The sequence below is a fragment of the Aulonocara stuartgranti genome, assembly GCF_965226115.1.
Source record: "Aulonocara stuartgranti genome assembly, chromosome: 22".
NCBI lineage: Eukaryota > Metazoa > Chordata > Actinopteri > Cichliformes > Cichlidae > Aulonocara > Aulonocara stuartgranti.
Window position 1 is genome coordinate 14,289,339 of NC_138957.1, and position 23,632 is coordinate 14,312,970.

The following is a 23,632-nucleotide window of genomic DNA, read 5'->3' on the forward strand; positions in this document are numbered from 1 at the left end:
AATTTACCTTTTCTCCTTTGGCACCAGGCAGCCCTGATGGGCCCTGTAAAGTAAAAAAAAAAAAAGAGGATGTAAAAATGTAAAAAAAAATGCATGCACACAGGTAGAAACACAAACATGCACGTGCACTTTCAAAACACATGTGCAGTCATCTGCAAATACTGTGGGAGCCTCTATCCATTCAGATAAAATAAAAACTGTTGACACAGAGCTAACCACAGAAGCAAACAGCATGTAATTGGGGGGATGACACAAGCCAAAAGAGATTTATTATACTTAGTAGCACTTCTGTGGTAAGAGGAGATTTGCTGTATAGCCGATTTGTACAATAAGTATTATGGGTTGACGCACCCTTGAGGCACAATCTTTCAGTACCTTAAAAGTCTCACTCATCAAGATAATGCTTAATCCTTTTTACTCTGCAAGGATCGGAAAGAAGCTGCATTGGTTTTTTGGAATTTGCATAATGCGATTTGAGTTACTAATTCTGATGAAGATCACTTATGGAAGTAATGGTGTGTGCAGTGCTGTTTCCATTTTTGTTTGTTCTTGGGTTTGGTTGCAAGCTATGTCACTGTTACATGCTAATTTAGCCAAGTGGCATTGTTTCTTTTTAAGGATTTATAGAGGTTTCGTTCTGTTAAAAGGGAGTTTTTCTGTCCCACTGTCGCCAAGTTCTTGCTCATAAGGGGGTCATCTGATTGTTGGGTTTTCTCTGTCGGGGCTTTACCTTAAAAATATAAAGCACCCTGAAGCAACTGCTGTTGTGATTTGCCACTATATAAATAAATATTTTATTCCTTCTTTCATACCGTTGTGCTCTCTACAAGCAAAGCCAAGAAGGTCTTAAAAGGTGCTACCCTGTCATTAGCACTTCCATCTACATGTTTCTTTGAGATACAGTTATTTTAGCAGCAATACAGTAAAATACGCTGCACCATTTCTGTAATTTTTTCCTAACTGAAAAGAAGACAACCATACATGAACATATTAGAATAATCTAAGGTGAAGCTGTTTTTGGATTCCAAAAAGATGCTTCGAATCAGTGTGATGGATACGCACCTGTTTGCCTTCAGCCCCAAGACCTGGAGGTCCTGGTGGCCCCTGAGGGCCTGGTTCACCTTGACTGCCTTTTGCTCCCACTGGCATTTTGATATTAGCAGGTATCCGGCCAACCTCTGATGATTCACACACACCACACTCGCCCTAGGGAAAGCAAGGGAGTCAACAAGATGAGTTTGCATAATAAAAATATTAAAGGATACAAAACCAACAAATACATCCGCACTTACCTTCTCACCCTTTTGGCCCGGAGAACTAACACCAGGCTGCCCTTGTTCTCCCTTAGAATGTATAAACGTAAAAATTTAAAAACCTTGGAATAACATAACATATAAAACACTCAGTAGTAAGAAATGGAGAGGATTTCGGAGTGAAGAACCTCTAGCTGAAAACAATACCACTTGTTAAAGTAGAACTTGAGATATTTTTTATGAGATACAAAGCTTGGAAGGTAGACTTGAAAGGTTTTTTGTCTCAGTAGGAGACATGGAATATAGTGTCGTTCTTCTTTTAATAGCATGCATGCTGACATTAACAAACTTGGATGGTGAACATAGAGAATGAAGATTCCATACTCTTATCTTGTGCCAGGAAACATTGGGAGTTTATATGCTAATGCTACTTTTAATCTAAATCGCTAACTTCTGCAGCTGTGATGTATTACATTTAACTCATGCTAAACATTCACAGGTTAGGGCACAGTTCTCGCTCATTAGATTGTGGGAAGTACATATTTATATTTAGTATATATTTTCATATTCTTGGCAGTTATTATCACCACTAGAGCTTTCATGTCAATTTCATGTGCTATTTTAGCATGCTAGCAGGGGTACTGGGGTTTTAATTTAGCAAGATGAAAAGTGTGGTAATGTTGTGTTAGTGAGCCAAAAAGAGTACCAGGGTGTTACTTTGGTGAGCTTGAGAAAGTACAAACGTGTTAATGTGACGAGATAGAAAGGGTGCAAACGTGTTAATTCAACAAACTAAAAAGAGTACCAAGGTGTTACTTAAGAGAGCTAGGAAAAGCACCAAAGTGGTACACATAGACAGGAGAAAACATTAATCTTCTAATCTTCTGAGGTGGAAAGATTAAGCCAATGCAGAAGAGTCTATACTTTCTGTATTAACCTCTGTAAACACTTTCCTGATGGGTTAATGGGCTCAGTCACTCACTTTGGATTATATTGAATAAAAAGATAAGTCTGGTTTTTAAATCTTGGCCATCAAAAGGGATCCAAAACCTTTTGACATATTTTCCTACCTTTTCACCTTTCTGTCCATCCTTGCCACTTGGTCCCCTTGATCCAGGTTTTCCCTGTCTCGTGGGCACATTTTATGATTTCAGTAAATCGGGATGTCATCCAAAAAATGATGTTTAAAAAGAACTGAATCTGAACTTACGGTCTTTCCATCAGCTCCTCTGCTGCCTGGATTACCCTGCAGTGGAGTGGAAGAAAAAAAAAAAATCACAATCTAAATTTTAAGAATTAATAAAAATGGATGGGTCTTTTCAATTGGTAATTCACATTTGATAGTACAGACCCTACAGGCAGCCATCTAAAAAAATAAAAAATAAATAAGAAATAAAAAATTGGCTTTTGACTACCTAAGCTCTTCACTAATAAGTTTCCCACTGGGGAAAATCCCAATGGCAAACAGTCTGGGGCACTAAAATTAGTGCACTGCTGTGATTATCTTCCTCATGAAGTCTATTAAGAGCTTCACTCAGAAACCTACTGAGTGAGTTCCCTTTATGTAAGCCTTGTCTGCTATTGAGGTCACCTACACTGTTCATGTTTCTTTTTGTGCGACTTACCTGCTCTCCTCTAAGACCAGCCGGCCCTACATCTCCCGGCTGCCCCTGTGTAGGAGAAAAAGTGGACAATATATCATTTTAATTAAGGTACTTATCAATGCACACACATGCGAGCAAATATAGTAACAAAATCACCAATAGGAGTATAGTCAAACAACCCAATTATCCACTCAGTTTAAATATCACTGCTTCCCCTTAGTAGGTCCAAAGTCTTTTTTTGGTTGTTGTTTTTAACTTTGTGTGCAATTTGCTTCCTATTGATCACCAGAATCACATTAATCCCTCGTAAACAAGCTTACCCTCTCTCCTTTCTGCCCAATTCCAGCTTCTCCCTTCTCGCCTTTTTGCTGTTGGGTTTGGGTCATGACACCGGGGACAGAGTTAGAAAACTCTCCGAGAGTGGGGCACGCAGAACACGACTCTCCCTAAAACACACAGACGGAGCAGGGAAGTTCAGAGTGGGTCACAGACTGCCTTGAACGAATAATCAGAACAGACTCATTTGGTTCTTTGACCCGGTCAAACAAGTTGCCAGTCATGGAAAAAAAGAAATCACATTAATAAGGTTAGAAACATTCTGGTGCTGCAAGACTTGTGGAAACAGGTAACTGTTTAGCCTCAAACATAAAAAAGACACAGAGCTGACCTTTTCACCTTTGGTACCATCAGATCCTGGTTCTCCCTGCCAAAACATACAAAAAGACAACAGTCAAGAAGGCATATTAGACCGAGCGCATCCTGACAAGCAGGCTTGCTTTGTCATGTCATGTCTCAGCATGGCATTGGAAGCATTCTGGCTATAACAATTAGGCAGATATGGGAGTATGTCAGTCCTGCACATACATGCATTGGGAATCGACCCACTTAGATAGCCATGTGAAGGAGTGTTGAAAGTGTGTGCGCGCTGACTTTCGTCTGTACTGCTGGTTGGCTTGCTTCTGCTTTAGGAGGGAGTCGTCTACAGTGCTGATGTTAGCATATCTGAATGTGTAGGAATGCAGATGAATAGGCCACGCTTCCACAGAATATGAATGAACCATAAGCTGTAAATGCATGGGGGGGGGGGGGGGGGGGGGGGGGGCTCAATACCTTCCGTCCTTCCTTGCCATCTGCACCTCGAAGACCCTGTTAAATACAGAGAAAAGGGAAGAGGTGGGAAGAACAGGAATTATCTAGAAGCAAGAATGTTAGTTCAACTTTGTGAGAGTAAGGTCATATCTCCCCTCTCCCTCTCTGCTGCTCTACCTCGTTCTCCTTCTGCCCTAACCAGGTATGACAGATGGATACTGGCACTATTGGAAATCGTTGCACAGTGAATCTCATAAGGCTTGAGATTTATATTCTTTTTTCCCCCACCACAAATCATTCTCTATTTCACCTGCTGGGGTAAGTGGGAAGATGCGGAATGAACAGAAAGAGAAACACAATGCACAGGGTGCCGAGTCCTGACTCACTAGAGAAACAGAGAGACGAGTTAAGATTACATTAAGAAAAAGCCCTTTGCCTTGGAGGATAAACTTTTGACAGCATATCACGCCTTCTCCCCTTGAGCTGCTGCAATACTGTGAGAATTACAAGGGCAAATAAAAGCCCAAGGTAGACATAAATGCCACACTTTCCCTCTGAATGATAAGAAAAATAAAAAAATATGCGTTATCAAAAAAAAAAAAAAAGTGTGCTCAAGGTTCAATTGTCAGCTACAACTCTGACCGTGTCTACAACTCCATAACAAAGAAATGTAGCAAGATCGTAAAAAAATGGCAAACTTAACATTCCGGTCAGGCGCAGATGACATTCCGGTCAAGCGCGCTACTTACAGACGGTCCTCTCTCTCCTATCCCTGGTAATCCGGGCTCTCCTTTAGGGCCAGGTTTCCCTTGCAAAGCCACTTTGTTGCCTATGTCTGCAGGCAGCACTGGACACACTTCGCATGGGTCACCCTGAAGATTTAACGCAAGTTAGACGTACAATGTGATGATGAGAGAGAACTCAGACAAAATGCATATAGAGATTAAATATAGTGTTTACAAGATATACCTTCTCTCCTTTATATCCAGGTGGTCCTCTTGGACCCTTTGAAAACAGCACAATCTCATTCAAACACTGACATATCGGATCAAAGTTCAAATCATGTCCATAACCTGGAAGCCCATCCATACATTACAGAATACTAATCGATGTTTAAAAAAGTCTCTCACTGGTTCTCCAGGGAATCCATCTTCTCCAGAAGTTCCTTTATCGCCCTGTAAATACAACAGCTGTTTTACAGAAAGCTTTTTTTTTTAGTAATAAGACATTTCTTTTTGCCTTTGCTGGTTCTTGATGTGCAAACAATCAACTAACAACTTGCAAGCAGGATTTGCAATAAGCATTTACAGTGGGACAGGACCTTGAGTATCCTCAAAACCACTGCATTTACATTATTACGTTGCAAAAAACATTGCATTTTCAATTACTTTTCTGCTAACTAGCCTATTTAACGCCATGATACTTAGTCAGGTATCATGGTTTCAACCATTTCAGTTGTTTGTCCATTAATTTAAGCAAACTTTTATATCGCTTGCTTAAAAAGTCGCCATTTCAACTATCTGTATATTAACTTTCAACTGTTTCAACTGTTCATTTATTAATTAGGTAGATATGTCACACATTTTTGATATTTGTTCTTTTTAGTTAAACATTTATACCTTACTTTTAGCTAACTATTTGAACTATTTAGTTAGCTAACTAGTACTTATTTGTTTAGTTTTTTCAACAACTTTAAGTTACTCTCAGCTTTTCAAACTCCTTACTAACAATCCTCCTCCCTTCTTAACAAGTATCTTCTTAACAAATATATGCACATATCTTTTTCAAGTTAGTGAATGCTAATGCTAATGGTAATAGTAGCTGCAGTGGTACCTTCCGAGATACAAAGGCACTCGAGTGCCATGGCCTTGAATGCTTCATATATTAAAGCAAAAAGGACATCTTTATTATAATATGCCTAAGAGCATTATTATAACAATCATAAGTCAAAATGTAAGTTTACCTTTTCTCCTTTTGCACCGCTGGGTTCACCAGGAGGGCCCTGGGAAGGAAAAAAAGGAAATGAATCTTTTAAAATGCCATCCTAAGATGCTTTTAGACTTTAATCAGGAGCAATCTGATCAAAAGAAAGCATTCTGCCACATCCTGCCATGTATTTTTGAGAGCTGTGGCTAACCCCCCCACAAAGAAACACACACTTTGGTCAAATAGAAGCCATTTCTAAAATGAGGATAAGGACATTAAGATAATCAGTGCAAGGACATTGTCCAGTAATTGTGTATATCATTCTTCTGCTTTCTGTGACCAGTTCTTTAATTAAAAAGCGCACTCACTGGAGGACCTGGTTTTCCGACCCCTGGTAGGCCTGGAAGTCCCGGCCTTCCCGGCTCTCCTGCCAATCCTTCCGGACCTACCATACCAGGGACACCCTGGGAAACAATTTCAAAACATATCTATTAAATGCAAACTGGACTGCAAGAATGTGACAGGTTAATTGTAGACGTGATGCAGACAGACCTTCTGTCCCTTGGGGCCGACCACACAGACCGATCCCGCTCGACCCTGGGAAAAGGTGACAGACAAAAAAGGAGAATTGCCATCATCAGTGCCAACTCCAAATAATCAAACAAACTGTGTTGAAATTTATCTTCAAAATATCTTCATAAATTGTTAAAGACACTTGTTTTCCCCCATTTGTCTGATGTTCCTCGTCTGAGAAATAAGAAAAAAAACGGGAGAAATGTAGAGACTGTAAGATGTATCGTCTTCAGTGGTGCATACGTAATATTTTCTCCTTGTCTGATTCAAGTCACATCAACAGCACATTCATATTCACAATGTCAGATGGATGGGAGACTTAAGAAAATCTATCCTCCACCAAATCCATCTGGCCACAACAAGCACTTAGCCCGGTGAACGTGAGTGTGAGTGCGCGCCTGACGCTGAAACCAGGGGAATATCTCAGAGCACACACATGTCGTAATTTGTTCCTCAAAACTTTTCATGCGTCTACAGGATCACTGCACTGAACAGGGAAGATTAAAAGGTTTAAGTCTTCCTGAATAGACGCCCGCCTGTGTGAGAGACGAACAGCACAGTCAATGAGGCAGCATTGATTGTGCAAGCTTTGTTGCTCTAGCCTAATCTAACAGGCATTAACAGGCCGACTTAACGCAATGGGAGAGAGAGAGGAGGGGGGAATAAATATCAAGGGGCGCCTGAGCTTAAATAGTAATACCGTATGAGTTTACTGAATATCCGCTCCAGCTTGATAAAAGTGGCTGCATAAGTGGATGTGCGTGAATGAATTAGTATGTTTGTGAGTGTGCACTCATGTTTGTGCTATTGAAATGTAGATTGAAAGCTAAACTCTAAATTTCAAGCCTGAAAGGTACTTTGGTTGAATCTAACGCTCTAATTTGAAAGCAAAAAGAAGTAAAACCAACAAACACAAAAACACCTACATCCTTTCCTGGGGTGCCTGTCAGACCCTGTGGACCCCTCTCACCCTTCTGACCTTTGTCTCCCTGGAGAATCAGAGGGGGGTGAGGAATGAAAAAGCAAGAGGTTAGACTTTAATTAGATGATCATTAAAAAGTCATATCTTTATTATTCATCACCAAAAGTTTCTTAAGCTCTTCACCTTGTACCCAGCTGCTTCGCCCCAGTTGGCAGGGGTCGCCTGTGGAGAGAGTGAATGGAGACAAGGCCCAGATCAATGACCTGGCTCTAAAGAAACTCTAAACAGCCACACACACCACTGGAGCATAGCAAAACAACACCACAGTGACCAGTTGGCAACCGGTAAGGGCTACCAGCAGGGGCCATATGCCCCATTTGGACACACACAAACAAACAACTTGAGAAACAGGAGCACATTATAGAGCAGCAGTCCGAATGGCTTTACATGCTGCATATTAATCAGACGCAACTCATTGCTGAGAATCTAAATTTAATATAGAAACAGAGACCCCGGGGTTGGTTTCACAAAGCAAAGATGGATTTTGTGGATGGATTAGATCAAACTAATTCCAATTCTTCATCTGCTGCACAAAACACGTTAGACCTTGACTATCTTAAGCAGGAATGTGTTGTAATAAATATTGGATCAATTAAGACTTCTCAACAACAACATAAAAAAAAAAAGTCCTGACTGAGTGATCACACCCAACCAAGTAACACAGATGGAACTAAGAAGAAAAAAAAATTGTGCTTTTTGAGAGATAATCAGTGGAAAATGTGACATCAGATCAGAATGAAACAGTCTACTTCCTGCCTAATCTCGTGAATTCATGATGTGATTTGCAGAGAAGGCACTGGCAACATATGTGTGAATAAATGTAAAAGTAGGGTTACTAGTGTTTATGTTTCTTAAACCTGAAATACACCCGGTTTTATTTTATTCTCTTCTGCCCTGTTGGGTGCTGCTGATAGTCTGAGTCTTAAGGTTTGCTAGCCTAAAGGTAGGCGGTCAAGTCAGTCTTTATGTTTGTGCAACGCTCTAACTTTCTTCATTCACATGTGGCCACGAATTGCGGCTAGTGACCGAAAGAGTGAGCCCACAAATGTCAAGAGTGAGAGACAAATGTCAGAAATTAGTTTCCTACGGGGGTTCCTGGCCTCAACCTCGGAGGAGGGGTGAGGAACTCAGTCATCCTGGGGGGCTGCTCAAAATAGAGCCACTTCTCCTCTGCATTGAAAGGAACCGGTCCAGGTGGTTCAGGCATCTGGCCAGGATGCCGCCTGGATTTCAGGCATGACCACCCAGGAGGAAACCCCAGGGCAGACCTGGGACAAGATGGAGAGATTATGTCTTTCAGCTGGCTTGGTAATGCCTTTCTATATCTCTATGAGAGGTGGAGGCAGTGGCCGTGGAGAAGGGAGGTCTGGGCGATTCTGATTAGAATACTGCCCCCTTGACACAAAGCCAACTAAGCGGTAGAAAATGGATTGATGGGTCTGACCTGCTTCAGAGCAATCGAGGATAAAATTTAAAGCTGATCTAACTCTTTAAACCAGTCAAATCTATCCTTTGAGAAACCAAGCCCTGCATATATACTTTCATGCAAATTCGGTGAGTCACTCACCAAGTAAATAAACATACAAAGCACACCATCATTCCCACTGCATAATTAATACTGGGAAAAGGATGCTGGAAAATGAGGTTTCAAATAAAGCTCAAACTAAACAGCTAGGGGGTTAGCAGGGCAGTGGAAGGTGCTGCTGTAACCTTGGCAGTATTGGCACTCACCGACTCGCCTTTCTCTCCCTTCTGCCCCTTGGGTCCTTCTGTGCACTGAGGTTAGAGACACTTGGTTGGCATGTATAATCACAGACCACTATTGGCCAAAATTTCAGGCTCACTGCACTGCATGCCAAATAACTAAAAGGACCAACCCAAAAAACAATGCCTTTCCACAAAGCGTGGCGTGGGGTGAGTGTGACACACAATGGAAAAGTAACTTACTGGACCTGAATGGGAGCCAGAACAGTCATCACCCTGAAAATAGAGAGAGGTAGAGAAAGAACAATGATGGCAATGAACAATGATGTGGGTGATGAATAGAATCAGTGAGCACCGAACAATGCGTACCACCTAGATGGTAATTGGTCAACAGCCTACATCGTATTGGACTACAGCAATATCAAAGCGCCGAAGCAGACATGTCCAGGCACAAGCGATTGTATTGCTCATACCTCTGATATTAGTCTTACTACGCCCCCTCCCCCAAAATGAATGTCAGTATTCTTTGTTGTAATCCTTCATACTCACCCGGTCCCCTTTTTCACCTTTCACCCCAGCAACCCCGCCAAAGTTTACAACCTGCAAAACACAAAAACGCTCAGTTACCCACCAGCCTGATTTTATACCACTTTAAATAGAAAGAAAGAGAAAGTAAAGATCAGAGATCCTTACATTTTCTTCCCTATTCAGGAGTAAACACCCCCCACACTACAGACACAGAGAAACAGAGATTTATTATTATATGAGTTTAACATCCACTGAAGGACCTGCTGTGTGCCTGAATAAGACATGAACGTTGCAGTTCAATTTGTCCCCTGGCAGTGGCACTGTTGCACAAAAACAAATCGAATTCTGCTCTACAGTATGCAGTCAAAGGGAAGCAGAGGTGGACACACACGTGTACACACACACACAAACACACACACACCTCCCATGGGAGATGGAGATCAATAGGAATGTCTGATTCCCTCAGCACAGGAGTGAGCAGACCAGCTGCTCATCACAGGAGGGTACACACACGCCTGCGCACAAACACTCGCGTGCACACTCACAGGCACATGCATAGGAAAATAAGGATTACCATTATAAATAACTGAAGCATTTTTAGCAGAAGCGAGTAATTAAAGCCAAATCCCCAGTCCTGTGTTTCTGGGAGCCTTGCCTTCATATTAACAGAAGGTTTGCATATAAGCTGAAGCTGTGACTGTGCTGTGAAGAGGGCTGTAACAGCACAGAGACAATGTGTAATTCTCCCACTTCTCTCTTTTTTTTCTTCCCTTTTTTGTTTTTCCACCCTCACGCACTCACTCGCTCACTCTTAGCAGCTACAAATCTATCAATGGCTGGCTAGACCAGCTGCAGTGACGAGTCACTCTTTCCAAGCTCTCTTCTGTGACTGTGGGCTTAGTCAAGACCTCTTATACATCTACTTAAACCGTCAGCAGCCTGCTTTTTGTTGTTTGTTCTCCACATTTCTCAAAGTTGGAAAGAAAAGTGTAAGAGCAAAATGTACTACTGAATATCGCTTTAATTCACATCACTTTGCTGGATTTGCTGTCAAATCCAAAACTTTGAAATCAAAGCTTTGGCATGTATACTATGCTCCGCATTGGCATTTCTATACTTTTAATGGCAAAGGCAATTTCCCTAATTGAAGTTGCTGGATTTTTTTTTAGCTTCGTTTCGCAAATAAGCAACCAAATACTGTTAAAATGTTTCTTTTGTTTGTTGAGGGAGGGGAAAAAAAGAAAATCCCTGACGCATCTGCAATGTGTCTGCCTCCCTCCAACTACTTGGCATGCAGCTGTGTGCTTGTGGAATGGGTCCAATCCTGTGTCAGTCAGTCAGCTAACATGTTGGCAGAGAGGACAGCTTTTGCATTGTGGAAGTATTCACACTTTATTGTGTGCAGGTTTGATATCAAGTGTTTGCTAGGTGCTACTTCACATTTTGAAGATGCACATGCAGGCTAAGGACATCTCTGTAGATGTGGCTAGTTGAGAAAGTTCAGCTCAAAAACTGCAATGGCTAGCTTTTAGCTAAAAATGCAACTTAAATGAAAATTAGCATGCCCGTTGCTTGTTATGTGGTGGAAAGCTACTGTTATCAGCTCACTATGTAATGAGAATGAGAATGTACACTAGGCTCTATACCATGTAGAAGCTAAATGTGTTAGCAGTGTGAAATATGAAATGTAAATACTAAATAGGATGCAGTGATTTGGAAAGCTCATGAAGCCTCATTTTGTCACAACAGAACAGAAAATATATCACATGTTTAAACTGAGAAACTGAAATTGGCAGAGTTTCTCACATGTAAAATGCACAGAGGTTCACCAATAGCAGAAAGCTGCTTCAGCAAATTGTGGAATGATTTCAGAATAATGCTCCTCCGCATAAAATTGTATGTAATATAGCCCCCCCCCCCCCCCCCCCCCCTACATTGCTGATCTGATTCGTGCACATACCTCCACTCGTAACCTGAGGTCATCAAACCAAAACCTTTTAGTGGTCCCCCACACTCGTTTTAAAACCCGAGGGGACCGATCTTTCCAAGCTGTTGCACCCAGACTGTGGAATGCACTTCCCCTATTTCTATGGGGTTTGGACTCAGACCTTCAAAAAGCAGCTAAATACATTTTTATTTCAAAAAGCTTTTAATTAGACCAGGGTTTTTATGATGTATTTTATGACTGTATTATGTTTTTACCTTGTAAAGCACTTTGTGACATATGTCTCTGAAAGGTGCTATATAAATAAACTTTACTTACTTACGTACTTACTTAATATCATCAAAAGATTCAGAGAATTTGTAGAAATCTCTGTGCACAGGGCCGAAAAACAAAATTAGATGGTCAGGATCTTTGGGTACTCAGGTGGCTCTGTATTACAAACAGGCCCAATTTTGTCTGTGAACACAGTTCACTGTGCCATCCACAAATGCAGGTTCAGGCTCTAACATATGAAGAAGAAGCCATATGTAAACATCACCCAGAAACACTGCCATCTTTTCTGGGCCACAGATCATTTGAAATGGACTAAGTCAAAGTGGGAATCTGTTTTAAGCTGAGAAAAACCCCTATTTTAAATTGGTTTTGGAAAACATGGACATCTATGCCCATCCAGTAGGCCTCAGGACTAAAGAGGATCTGGCTTGTTACCAGCCCTAAGTTCAAAAACCTGCATCTCTGATGGTATGGAGGGTGCACTGTGCAATTGGCTAAGCAGTTGGCAGCTTGCACATCTGGAAAGGCATCATTGATGCTGAAAGGAATATACAGGTTTTAGAGCAACATATTCCCCCAACCAGGAAATATCTTTTTCAGGGAATGTCATACATATTTCAGCAAGACAATGCTAAGATGCTAAGCTGCATCTCTTACACACCTTTGTAGTAAAAGATTCAAAGTAAACACCTCTGACCAACTGAAAAAATGTGTCAAAAATGCAAAGAAGACCCAGGACTGTTAAAGATACATAGACCCGCCCCAACTTCTTTGAGTAGTAGCTGTCCTCAAATTCAGAATGGCCTTATTTTTTTCTTGAAACGGCACATTTTCTCAGCTTAAACATTTGATGTGTTTTCTGTGTTTTATTGTGAATAAATGATGTGTTTATGAGATTTTTCAAATCCTTATTTTCAGTTTTTACTGACACTTCACACACCATTCCAACTTTTGAGGTATTGGGGGTTGTACTCTAATGAGTTACTTTTCGCAACACGTAATGATATGAAATAAAGGATTACTTTTAAATGGCAGGAGTCTCGTGTATCTTCAAGTACTTTTCAAAGTCGAGTTTAGGAAACACTGCACAGGGCAACATTGGCATTACTTTGTAGTCATGTTTCTGTTTTCTTGATGTTGGGCTCTGCTAACCCTTGGCTCAGTATTTTTTAGCTGCTGAAGATTTCTCTATTTTCACCAACTTATGGCCAACTTTGTCTTCTAGCTAAAATGCTCTGGATAACTGGATAATCATTGCAAGGAAAGAAACAACTCCCACTCACTGTCCTGTTACTTGCATATAAACTTTACTGGAAGAACAATGTTTTGGCCCTTAGACCTTTGTCGGGTATCTGAGAGACTATGAGACTGCCAGATACATATGGTCAGCACTTCCTCGGGTGAGGCCAGAAAGTTGAATTTCCAGTAGAGTTAAGTATTACAAGTAAAAGTACATTACACAGGCGTTTTGTCTTCTCTTGCCTATGAATATTTCCTCCTACACTTGTGTTTTGAAGAAACTGACTGTATGAGCCTTTCCGTCAAAATATTTCGATTAATACCTTAGTCAAAGGTTTCGATATCCCACACAAAGCACACTCTATTTTTGACATCGCCATCCCAAAACAAAGGCGCTCACTACTCATTACGCTAACCAGCACAGATCATAATCTATGAGCTTAAACATCTGAGAACACAGGCACCAACATTCTGTCAGGGAGCCTTCTGGTAACACTTTTTGGCAATCCTTCTCTCCATCTGCCAGGTCTCAAGCCAGCGGACACTAATGCAAATCTACAAGTGTAAATAAAAAAAATCATAATCTCCTCTAATGCAATTCACTGAATTATTGTAGTGCATTAAAACTTTCACTGACAAATCTTAAAACAGGAACAAGAAGGTTTTATTCAAAGTGCAGGGATTTCAAACTAATTTCATATCGTGGGCCACATACAGCCCATTTTGATCTTATATGGACCAGATCAGTGAAACCTCCCCTTTCTGTCAATGTACAGAAATGTATAAAAGTATACCTTAAATCAATGGAAAATCCTAATATAAGAAAAAGAAGAGCAATTTCAACAGTATGTCAGAGTTTTTCTACACGATAAAGAAATGCAGCTGTAGAAAATAAAAGAAATCTCTCAGCATGACTAATTGGGCTTAAATTATAAAACATAAATGTGTAAAAGTATAGAAATCTATAGTTTAATTACTGTGGTGTAATATGAATGGCTATGGGAGAGGCCTTTGTCTGTAGGAAAACCTGTAAAACATGTTAAAAGTTATGTTCTCCTTCACAGTTTCCAAAACCATCCAGTGGGCCAGATTGGAGTCTTCACCAGGCCAATTCTGGCCCCTGAGCCTTACGTTTGACACCCCCTATCATAAAGGAATCTTTCATGAAAACATGCAGCTTGGCGATGCTGAGCATTTTGACTGACATGCCCAAGAATGCACTCGTATAAGACGAACAAACTATAAAAGAATAGATGAAAAAGAATGACATCAAGATTGCGACGAAAACGAGTTTCTAACTGAGCTTTGGGATTGTGACGCACAAGTCAAATCAACCCTTTATTCACATCATTTATGACAATAATCATACTAATTCATATGCCTGTTTGGTGCATTTGTTGGCATCAGCGATGCATAATATCTCCTCGTATTATCAATAGATTCCTATGGGTCGCACAACCATTTTTTTACTTTTGAATAAAACAGCTGCCTGTATAATTTGACCAAATTACATTGGTAGCACAAACGAAAAACTCACTTTTGTTTCCTTGAAAGTGTGTGTGTGTGTGTGTGTGTGTGTGTGTGTGTGTGTGTGTGTGCCCCCAGCGGCAGGGCAAGCTGCATGTTCCAACCCAGGTAATAACCTACATTGAGGAAGTCAGCGGAGGCGGCAGCCCACATTAGTAAGCACACACCGGAGCAACATAATGAAGCGTCTGGAGTTTTGTATTCTATTTGTGAACAGAACATGCCTATTGTAGGTGAATGACAAAATTAATAGGCAGAAGCAACTCCCAACTGAGACCCAGCGAATAATGAGGTGTAAATCAGTCTTCAGTCAGTCAGCAAGCTGTGAGAATGTGTGGAGGCAGGAGGAAACAGTCCCATGCACAACACACATATACGCAGCCTGCACACACGTATACACAGACACACACACATGGCCTGCATATTGTTTTCGGGTTTCTGTTTCAACAGCATATAAATGCCGAAAGAGTTGTTATCCATGCATATGGCTGATATTTCCGGTTCAGATTGCAGAATGCACTGGGGTCAAAGGAAGGGTACATCCTAGGCTGCAAATAAGTTCTTAGCGATTCCTCCCTAACCTGATTTTTTTTCTTTTAATGAATTCCTAAAGAACGCCAGAATACAAACGCAGAACATGTCAGCTTCACTTTTTGAACCCAGAGCTCTCTTCCGTTGAGGCGACCATCTTATGCAACAAGTGCGCAATGTGGTTAGAAATTCAGTACCGTAAAACCATAGAACCACATGTGCTTTGTGTGTATGCGAGACTTACTTTTTCTGCAAGATCCTTGGATGCAAAAATCTCCTGTTGGCAGAAAAGAAGAAAAGAAAGCAAAGAAAGAAAACGTCAGGCACTTTTGTTTTCTTCAACTCATATTTGAGCATGACCATGACCACCATGATTTTCACCTTAATGACTTGATTAGCTAATATTCGGCCATATTGACTCAAATAGATTAGCATTTTGGTGCTGGTGTGATAACACTCTTACCAGAGTCTGATTTCCTTCTCAAATTTGTTTAATCTACATTATTATTATGGTATGTTTCTAGTTCCTTTTAATTTCTGTGCTTTGTTCCTATAAGTAACCAAATGCCCTCAAAAAAATCACAGGGCTCTACATCACATGACATTTTTTCTTTTTAGGAGTGGCATAGAGAAGCTTCTGTTTTCCTATTGCTTGTCCGGCGCATCCCCGTAAATTTATGTTACCATTACAATTCGTTGCATCAGAAGAAGAACAAAGGAGGATGAAATAAGGGCCATCATGGTTGCACACATGGGTCATTATCCTTTATTCTTTATTTTTGGTTTTCATGAAAAAGAAAAAGAGATGAAAGAAGATGAGTAAAGTGAGAGAGAAACCAAACGCTGTAACTCTGGAGCCCTGGGGTAAGTAAAGAGATGGACCCTGCTGTGCACAGTATAAAAAAAAAAAAAATCAGACAAAATAAATAAATAAGTAAAAACAGCCAACAACAAGAGGGATAGAGGAAGCACAGAACGCTGAGCGGAAACAACCTGTTCCAAGATGGAAAGTTGGGAAGTGAACAATAAGAAAGCATGTCAGTAAAGGGAAGAGGGGAGAAGTCATTTTTATGGCTGGTGTTAGACCTCATCATAAAAAGTCCAAGAGATACACGATGGGGAAACGAAACACAAAGGACTATTGAGTCTATTGAGGACTAGACGACCTTTTGGGGGTGCTGGGTTGAAAGCAAGAAAAAGAGGTTTCCAGTGGTCAAAGATAAGAAACACTGAGGGTGAGATTTGTTATACTTCAGAAAGGCAGTACCTGCTGTGACCACATGCCTGTGTGGGTTCACTCCAGGCACTCTGGCTTCCTTTCACAGTCCAAAGATATGCATTATACTGAAGGTTAAGTGGTGATTTTACATTTGGCGTAGGTGTGAATGTGAGTGTGAATGGTCGCTCTTTCTTAGCCCCGACAGCCTGGCAGCCTGTCTAGCATATCACCAGGGTAAGGGGAGGTTATGCAACTGAGATTTCAGGATATGATAAAGGACAAAATCAGGATATAATAAAGAAAAAAATGAACTGGTGATTACTAGAGATGGCACGATACCACTTTTTTATGTCCGATACCGATACCGATATCATAAATTTGGATATCTGCCGATACCGATATGAATCCGATATAGTGTTTTTTAATCAACAAAACTGTTTTTTTTAAATATCTTGCTGAATTTTGTATAAGTTCATACTCAAGTTTAAAACAACAACTACACTAAAGCTATTCTGTTATACCTGTATGCAAAAAAAAATGTTTCATAGTTCAGCAATACTGATCAATCTAATAAACTTAAACCTACACCATCCTCCCTATTCTGGTATTTTAAAGAGTACTTAGCGTAAATATTAAGCAACCTAACTAATAGGGTTCCAACTCCCAGCAACAACAAAAATAAATAAATAAAAAATAGGGAACCACCCCTCACGCTCCACCTCATGATGCTTAATCGACGTAATCAACCTTAATTTGATGCAGTGTGAAAAAAAATGCACAGAAATCAATTATTTTTCAAGAAATATTAAATAGATTCAACATCTTTCTTCAACAAAATTGCAGACTGCACAGATGGTACCTTCCCAAAGGAAAAACTACTATAGCTTACTAGGGTATATTTATTACCGTAGACTCAACAGTTACTATATACAGTAATGGACTTCTATTCCTTTTACATCAAATTAAAACTTTGGGTGTAAGATTCGGATAATTATTTATTAAAAGCTAGACATTTTAAATGAGAATAAAGAAAAGTCTGTCTTTGTGCCCCTTTTCCCTGTTCATGCCCTATCGGCCCCCCTGGCTAAACTTTGCTAGATCCGCCCCTGCACAGTTACAGCCGTCAGCTGCGTAGAAAAAGATCCTCGTGTAGAAAGTAATATTAAATAAATTCTAACAACAGCTTATCAAGCTTAAACGTGCTGCTGTTGTTTATCCACTGGTTTCCTCTTTCTGGTGCAAAGTGGGCCAAAAACAAACAAGAGAGACGGACTCGCGACAGAAAAGCCGATCAGCTGATCGTTAAGCAGTTTCATGATTGAAGTAGCAGCAAGAGGAGGCAGTCGCTCCATATATCGCTTGTTAAGCTTAACGCAGGAATGCTTGACAAACATTCAGAGATGGACTTACACACTTGCTTTACTTCTCTCGGGGATAACTTTGTCGGAGATGAAATGCCGGGTTGCTAGCGAAGCTCCACATGCTATCCAGACCACCGACAGGTCCCGCATGCCACAGCCGCTCTATCACGTGGTGCATACTGCTCCGACGTGCTAACGTTCTGAGGCGAGTTAAGGCGCGTTGCAAGTTTTGTGAGGTGCTTTCGTGATATTTAATGGATCGGATTACATTTTTTATTTTTCTCCGATATCCGATCCAGTAATTTAGGTCAGTATCGGACCGATACCGATACGTAATATCGGATCGGTCCATCTCTAGTGATTACAAGATCTGAAAGGTGGGTAAATACAAAACCAAATGACATATTACACCATGTCATTATTATTTTATGAAAATAAACAATAATCTACAATAATGTTATAGAAGCAACAATTGCTGGGCGCCAGTCTTTAAAGGGTTATAAGCAAACTTCCAAGCAATTTGACATCCATGATTCTAAAGTGAGAGAGCATTCCCAAGTGAAAGAAATTCCCATATTCCAAGGAGTGATCATCACACTAACTTCACCCCAAAGTCAGGCATTGCTCAACGAAGCTCCAAAATCCAAAGAGCTACAGTCCACAGGCCTCAGTTAGCATGCGTAATGTTAAAGTTCGAAAAAGACTTAACAAGTATGGCTTGCTTGGAAGGGTTGCAAGGAGAAAGCATCTCTCTTACAGGAGCGTATCAACATGGCTTAGGTTGCAAAGTTGCATCTAAAACAACCACAAGACCTTTGGATTATTGTCCTTTGGATAGATGAGAACAAAGTGGACATGTTTGGCCATAATGCAAAGTACTTTTGTTTGGTGAAAGTCAAACGTCAGTACTAACACCTCTTACCAACTGTCAAGCATGGTGATGGAGGCGTGACGATTTTGGCTCTAGACACCTTACAGTCAGTGAGTCAGCTAAAGCTGTGCTGAAATTAGAACAGAATGGTTGAAAAAGAAAAGAATCAAGGTGTTGCAATGGTCCAGTCAAAGTCTAGACTTCAACCTGATTGAAATGTTGTGGTGAGATGTTAAGAGAGCTGTACATAAAAAATGCCTACAAATGTTGATGAACGAAATCAAGATTGTAAAGAAGAGTGGGCCTAAATTCCACAGCATTGTGTTAAGTTATACAAAAAGCTGATTAGTTCAATATACTATACTATACCATACTGCTAAATGTGGTTCTAGAAGGTACAGAATCAGGGGTGTACTTAGTTTTTCATGCGCTGCGTCTGCATTTTGGCTTAGTTTTTGTTAAATAAACAATGACATGTGCAATACTGTTGTTGTTTATTTCACGCTGTATTTAACTAATCTTAAGAGCTATATTATTTTTTAATACATAATGAAAGAGGCATTCCAGTATATAGATTTGAACAGTTCTTGGATGAGTTTTGTGTTGAATATTTCTTTCCACATGCATGAAGAGTTGGAACAAGCTGAGCTAAAGCAGGTGTATGCATAAATCAGATGTGAGGTAGGGAAGGAACAGAATATTTTACAATTTTTTTTTAATTTAAGTTTTGCTTAAAAAACATAATGATCATAAAAAATGCTCACTTTGATGACCTAAGCTGAGTTTCTTTCAATAGCTTTATATTCATATTATGCCTCTGTTACCTGAAATCTTCAGGTTCAGTCTTTATCCTTAAAAAGCACATAAACACAACAAAAAATAGCCCAAAAGCTACACAGAAAGCAATTCGTCCATCAACGGGTTTTGTCACCAAGTGTTGAACCATGCTAAGTGCTAAGTGACATAACTTCGCAGGTCCCTCTAGAGCCACGGTGTACAACTTTTACTCCAGCCACTCTAAAACAACTTTCATGTTTAGAAGTAGTAGAAGGCTATTTGTAGATGAAAAAGAAAGGAATCCACGTCTAGAGAAGTTGTTTTTCGAGTCTCTTCACATATGACATGGTTAACTTGCTGTCTCTCTGTTAATCCAAGATTAATGGTTGCTCTGGTATGCATCAATAACATCTGGCTCACACACTGGAATCTTGGATTTCACAGTTTATTTAGGGTGTACAAAAGTGATACACAGATGAAATTAGAATTACCAGTCTTTGAGCGCTATGCTATTTTAAAAAACAAAAAGAGAGAGAGAGAGAACGGGTACAGTAGAGATAAAAACATTAATCATAATAAGACTAAATGTCTTGTTACCTAAAAGCAGTCAGTCTACTAGAACTTATAATAGCAGAAAAGGCGAGAAAGAGTGAAAGGTGAGGAAACCATCTATGGGACTGATTACTGTCTTAGAATCTGCCAGAGTTTTAAGTTAGCACCCCACAGGACAAACACCAGGCCCTAATGAAGAGATAATTAGATACATGTCCCATTAATATGAATAATAAAACAGGCAGCTGTGAAAACAAAAATAAATTGCCTGTATGTTACTGGAAGAACTTCCACATACCAAGCGATATTAAAGCAAGAACAAAAAATAAATTTTGAAAAGTATTGTGACAATTTGTGGAAAAAATGTCTCCCATGTGCTGCATAAGGCTCTATTTGTCATGCGTTGGACCCTGCTCACAGACACTTTGAACAATTGCTACCAGCAGACTTTACTGAACAGAAGTCACAGAAAATGACAAAATGATAAAAACTACTGCAGAGCAGAAAACATGTTGTCCATGGTGGAGCTTCAACGGAGAACAACAAAGCCATTTGGTACAAGTCCTGCTGGCCGGCGTTTGCTTGCCAGCAGGAGCATCTCAGACAGCTCAAACTGCCTGAAGAACAAAGTTGTGGCCAAGTGTATGTCTGTGTTTGTCTGTGTTATTTCTATGCCTGATGAGAGGCGGGGGGGAGATAATTCACGATCCAAGAGACAAGGGTTTGTTTTCCCCCCCCCCCCCTTCATTTTGTTCCTAGAGTAAAGTGTTTGTCATTGGTATTAGAAATACTTGGGCATAAGAAGCGAATCTGCTGTGTACGGTAATTGGTGCATGTGTGTCTCCTCGTAGTTTCCGCATGACATCGATTCATTATCCTAATGTCCACCTGGAGGGTAAAAAAAGATGCTTTCCTCCATTTACTCTGCCATAGTTCTTCAGTAGCCAAACATGTTTTCTTTGGTGGGTCATTTAAACTGATGCTCGACAAATAACTTACATAGGTAGGAGAATAAGAGGAGGGATATTCCTTTTCCATGAGATACGTTCAAGTGGACTTCAAGCAGGAATATCTTGTTGACTCTGGGGGTTTTTTTTTTGGCTTTTTCTTCTTCTGAGAGGTGATTACAATATTTTCTGGACAGTAAGACGATATTAAATCAATGCTGGCTGTTCATCTAAATCATCATTACCCATATGGAAAAGATATATATAAATCTTATAAAGTTTGTATCTGTCTTGTGTGAAACTTGTATGAAAAGCATACAAGAGTGAAAACAGATATAAGATCCCTTGAAAAATTATAAAATGAAACTTGTATGTTTTTGATACTTACTAAAACAATGTATGAAAGTAATGAGAAAGTGGCCACTTTCATGAGTAATCACATATAAGTTTTTACTATTTCTTTTCCATATGGGTATGGTTGGGTTAAAGTTAAATAAATCTTGAACTAACGTTAGAAAATATAGTATAGAGTAGTAAGTGTAGAGTAGGTGGCAACAAAAAGGTTGAAAAGTCATAAAGTTACAGTTGATCTAAAAAAAATAAAGCTATTATCGTTTGGACTATTCCATTTCACCCCTCTCCCAATGGTGCATCCCATTTGTCCACTATTGAAAAGTCATTGATTTATAGTTGACTGGTAAATAGTATTTAAAAAACCATGGGAAAGAACATTTCTGCATGTCCTCTATAAATACATCGGATAAGGACTCACGCAAAAGTAACTCTGCTCGGTTTATCATCGCACTCCCAGCACATCGTGCCTCGACCTCCCGGTCGGCTTCGAGCTGAGAAGAAAAAACATTCGCGAGATCTCGCAAGACTTCAGCTTTATTTTTTTTTCTCCAATGTCCCCTGCGGGGCGCGTAGTGACACATACTGGAGATGTGTGAGTTTGACAGTGGTGATTATTAGACTCTTCTAAAGTGTCACTAACTGACTTTTTCTTGCCAATATAACTTTGATGTCACGATTATGTACACCAGATCTCAAGAGAGAGAGCAAGAGGAAGACAGACTCACATTAACATACATTAAGTAAAAAAAAAAAAAATCAAAATCTGAACAAAGTATGCTCCTTTCATACTTTTTTCATATGTTTTATTCACTTTATGGTTTTGTGATGTCTTTTGTAGATGTGGTGATTACAAATGGAGGCAGTGACAGTCTGAGAATTCTCCTTGACAGACAGTGTAGGAGTGAATCCACTAAAACTTATTTTAAACTAATGTTGATTTAATAAATTAAATACATTTGTACAAGTAGTACAACATTTTGAAGTATTATCAGTAACTTGCTATGCTTACATCAGTTGAAATACCACTGACGTCCTATTGATCTTTAGTAGTGGTGTCCACATGGTTTATAATTGCCAAGTGTGTGCTGCTGTTCTGTGATTATTGTGTAATTATTATTATTATTATTTTTATCTCTAAGCAACTAGAAATTTCTCGCTTTGTGTTTGTACATGTGTTGTGCATCGGTAGTCTTACCTGGTTAAATGTGTTGTCCAACAGGTCGTTTTCAGCAGCACGGCGGCTCTTGGGAGCATCAGGAGGGCACTGCAAGAGAGCAAAGACAAGATTTAGATCACTAAGGTCAAATTTCTGCTTTGGGTAGGATGTAAAATTTGGTTAAAATCATGTTTTACCAACTTTAAGAGATGCTTGGGATAAGTCCCTTCTGATAAGAAGCGCTCACATTCAAATAACATAATAGTGGCTGACTTTGTGTGTAGAAACAAAATCTGCTCTTATGTAGTTGCGTTTCAAGACGCTGCAACTTTCATGGGTGTGCGTATACACATATGTATGTGCTCCTCCACTTCTCATTTCAAATTTAAACGCCGCTTGGAGGAGGCCCTGCAGCACACACGCCATGAGCAAAGGAGAAGAGGTTTTCGTCTTCAAACCCTCTAATCAATTTTACAGGATCCAATCCCTCCTCCAGAGGCCTCTGCATTTTCAAACTTCTGAAGGAGCTTCTCACCCTGTTTGTATCCCTCCCATGAATTCATCTGGTAATGAAAAAGGCACATATGCATGCACGAAACGACACGCAAGCAAAGACAACCCTGGAGAATTGCTACAAAAAGTTGGGTGAATTCATGAAATACCTTCAGCTTAAAAATAAACTCTGAACTGGCTGTTTACAATTCTTCCCATGAACAACTGCTTGCTCAACACACTTTTATGGGGTTTTCAGTCCAATGCATCTGTTTTCTATTTGATAAGGTGCTTGTCTGAAGTTTGCAAACAATAACCGCTCAAAAACACAGAAGAAAAGAGGTAGACAGGCAAGAGAAAGACAACGAACTATAAAAACAATGAAACAGAATAGAAAATGGCTTCTGGAAGGTGCGACAAGGAACGTGAATGTTCGAAAATGGCTTTTAGTCACGCCTTAAGCTAATAATATTGGCAAATCACATTTTATGTGCAAATAACCAAATTAAATTCTTGTGGATTAACATATTATAGATTCAAACAAAGTTTCTGGAGCAGAATTAAGACAATAATCTTAGTCAAACAGCTGATGGAGTCCTATAAAAATATGGGCTTCCTGCATACCATGATCTGCAGCCAAGTTTTTTTCTTCCTTTCTGACCACCAAAAATAAGTGGAGGGGGAAAAACAGAATAGAGCATTATAAAGACAAAGCATTGCTGATTAACA

At 39.9% G+C, this 23,632-nt stretch overlaps 1 protein-coding gene across 5 annotated transcripts in view; it reads right to left on the reverse strand.

Moving 5' to 3' along the window:
- Nucleotides 1-23,632, reverse strand: part of col16a1 (collagen, type XVI, alpha 1) — a 79,370-nt gene that overhangs the window by 26,668 nt on the left and 29,070 nt on the right. For 2 of the 5 annotated variants that reach the window (XM_082521470.1, XM_082521467.1), the window contains exons 8-30: nucleotides 22,451-22,519; nucleotides 15,419-15,451; nucleotides 9,825-9,860; nucleotides 9,681-9,731; nucleotides 9,375-9,407; nucleotides 9,159-9,203; nucleotides 7,551-7,589; nucleotides 7,372-7,434; nucleotides 6,425-6,469; nucleotides 6,241-6,336; nucleotides 5,910-5,948; nucleotides 5,077-5,121; nucleotides 4,916-4,951; nucleotides 4,696-4,818; nucleotides 3,968-4,003; nucleotides 3,525-3,560; nucleotides 3,178-3,303; nucleotides 2,879-2,923; nucleotides 2,464-2,499; nucleotides 2,324-2,377; nucleotides 1,293-1,343; nucleotides 1,063-1,206; nucleotides 8-43 (exon numbers count right to left, since the gene is read on the reverse strand). In XM_082521470.1, coding sequence (XP_082377596.1) covers nucleotides 8-43; nucleotides 1,063-1,206; nucleotides 1,293-1,343; nucleotides 2,324-2,377; nucleotides 2,464-2,499; nucleotides 2,879-2,923; nucleotides 3,178-3,303; nucleotides 3,525-3,560; nucleotides 3,968-4,003; nucleotides 4,696-4,818; nucleotides 4,916-4,951; nucleotides 5,077-5,121; nucleotides 5,910-5,948; nucleotides 6,241-6,336; nucleotides 6,425-6,469; nucleotides 7,372-7,434; nucleotides 7,551-7,589; nucleotides 9,159-9,203; nucleotides 9,375-9,407; nucleotides 9,681-9,731; nucleotides 9,825-9,860; nucleotides 15,419-15,451; nucleotides 22,451-22,519 — 1,317 coding nt within the window. The remainder of the gene's footprint in view (nucleotides 1-7; nucleotides 44-1,062; nucleotides 1,207-1,292; nucleotides 1,344-2,323; nucleotides 2,378-2,463; nucleotides 2,500-2,878; nucleotides 2,924-3,177; nucleotides 3,304-3,524; nucleotides 3,561-3,967; nucleotides 4,004-4,695; nucleotides 4,819-4,915; nucleotides 4,952-5,076; nucleotides 5,122-5,909; nucleotides 5,949-6,240; nucleotides 6,337-6,424; nucleotides 6,470-7,371; nucleotides 7,435-7,550; nucleotides 7,590-9,158; nucleotides 9,204-9,374; nucleotides 9,408-9,680; nucleotides 9,732-9,824; nucleotides 9,861-15,418; nucleotides 15,452-22,450; nucleotides 22,520-23,632) is intronic. The other 3 variants (XM_082521469.1, XM_082521468.1, XM_082521471.1) reach the window with 3 other exon arrangements.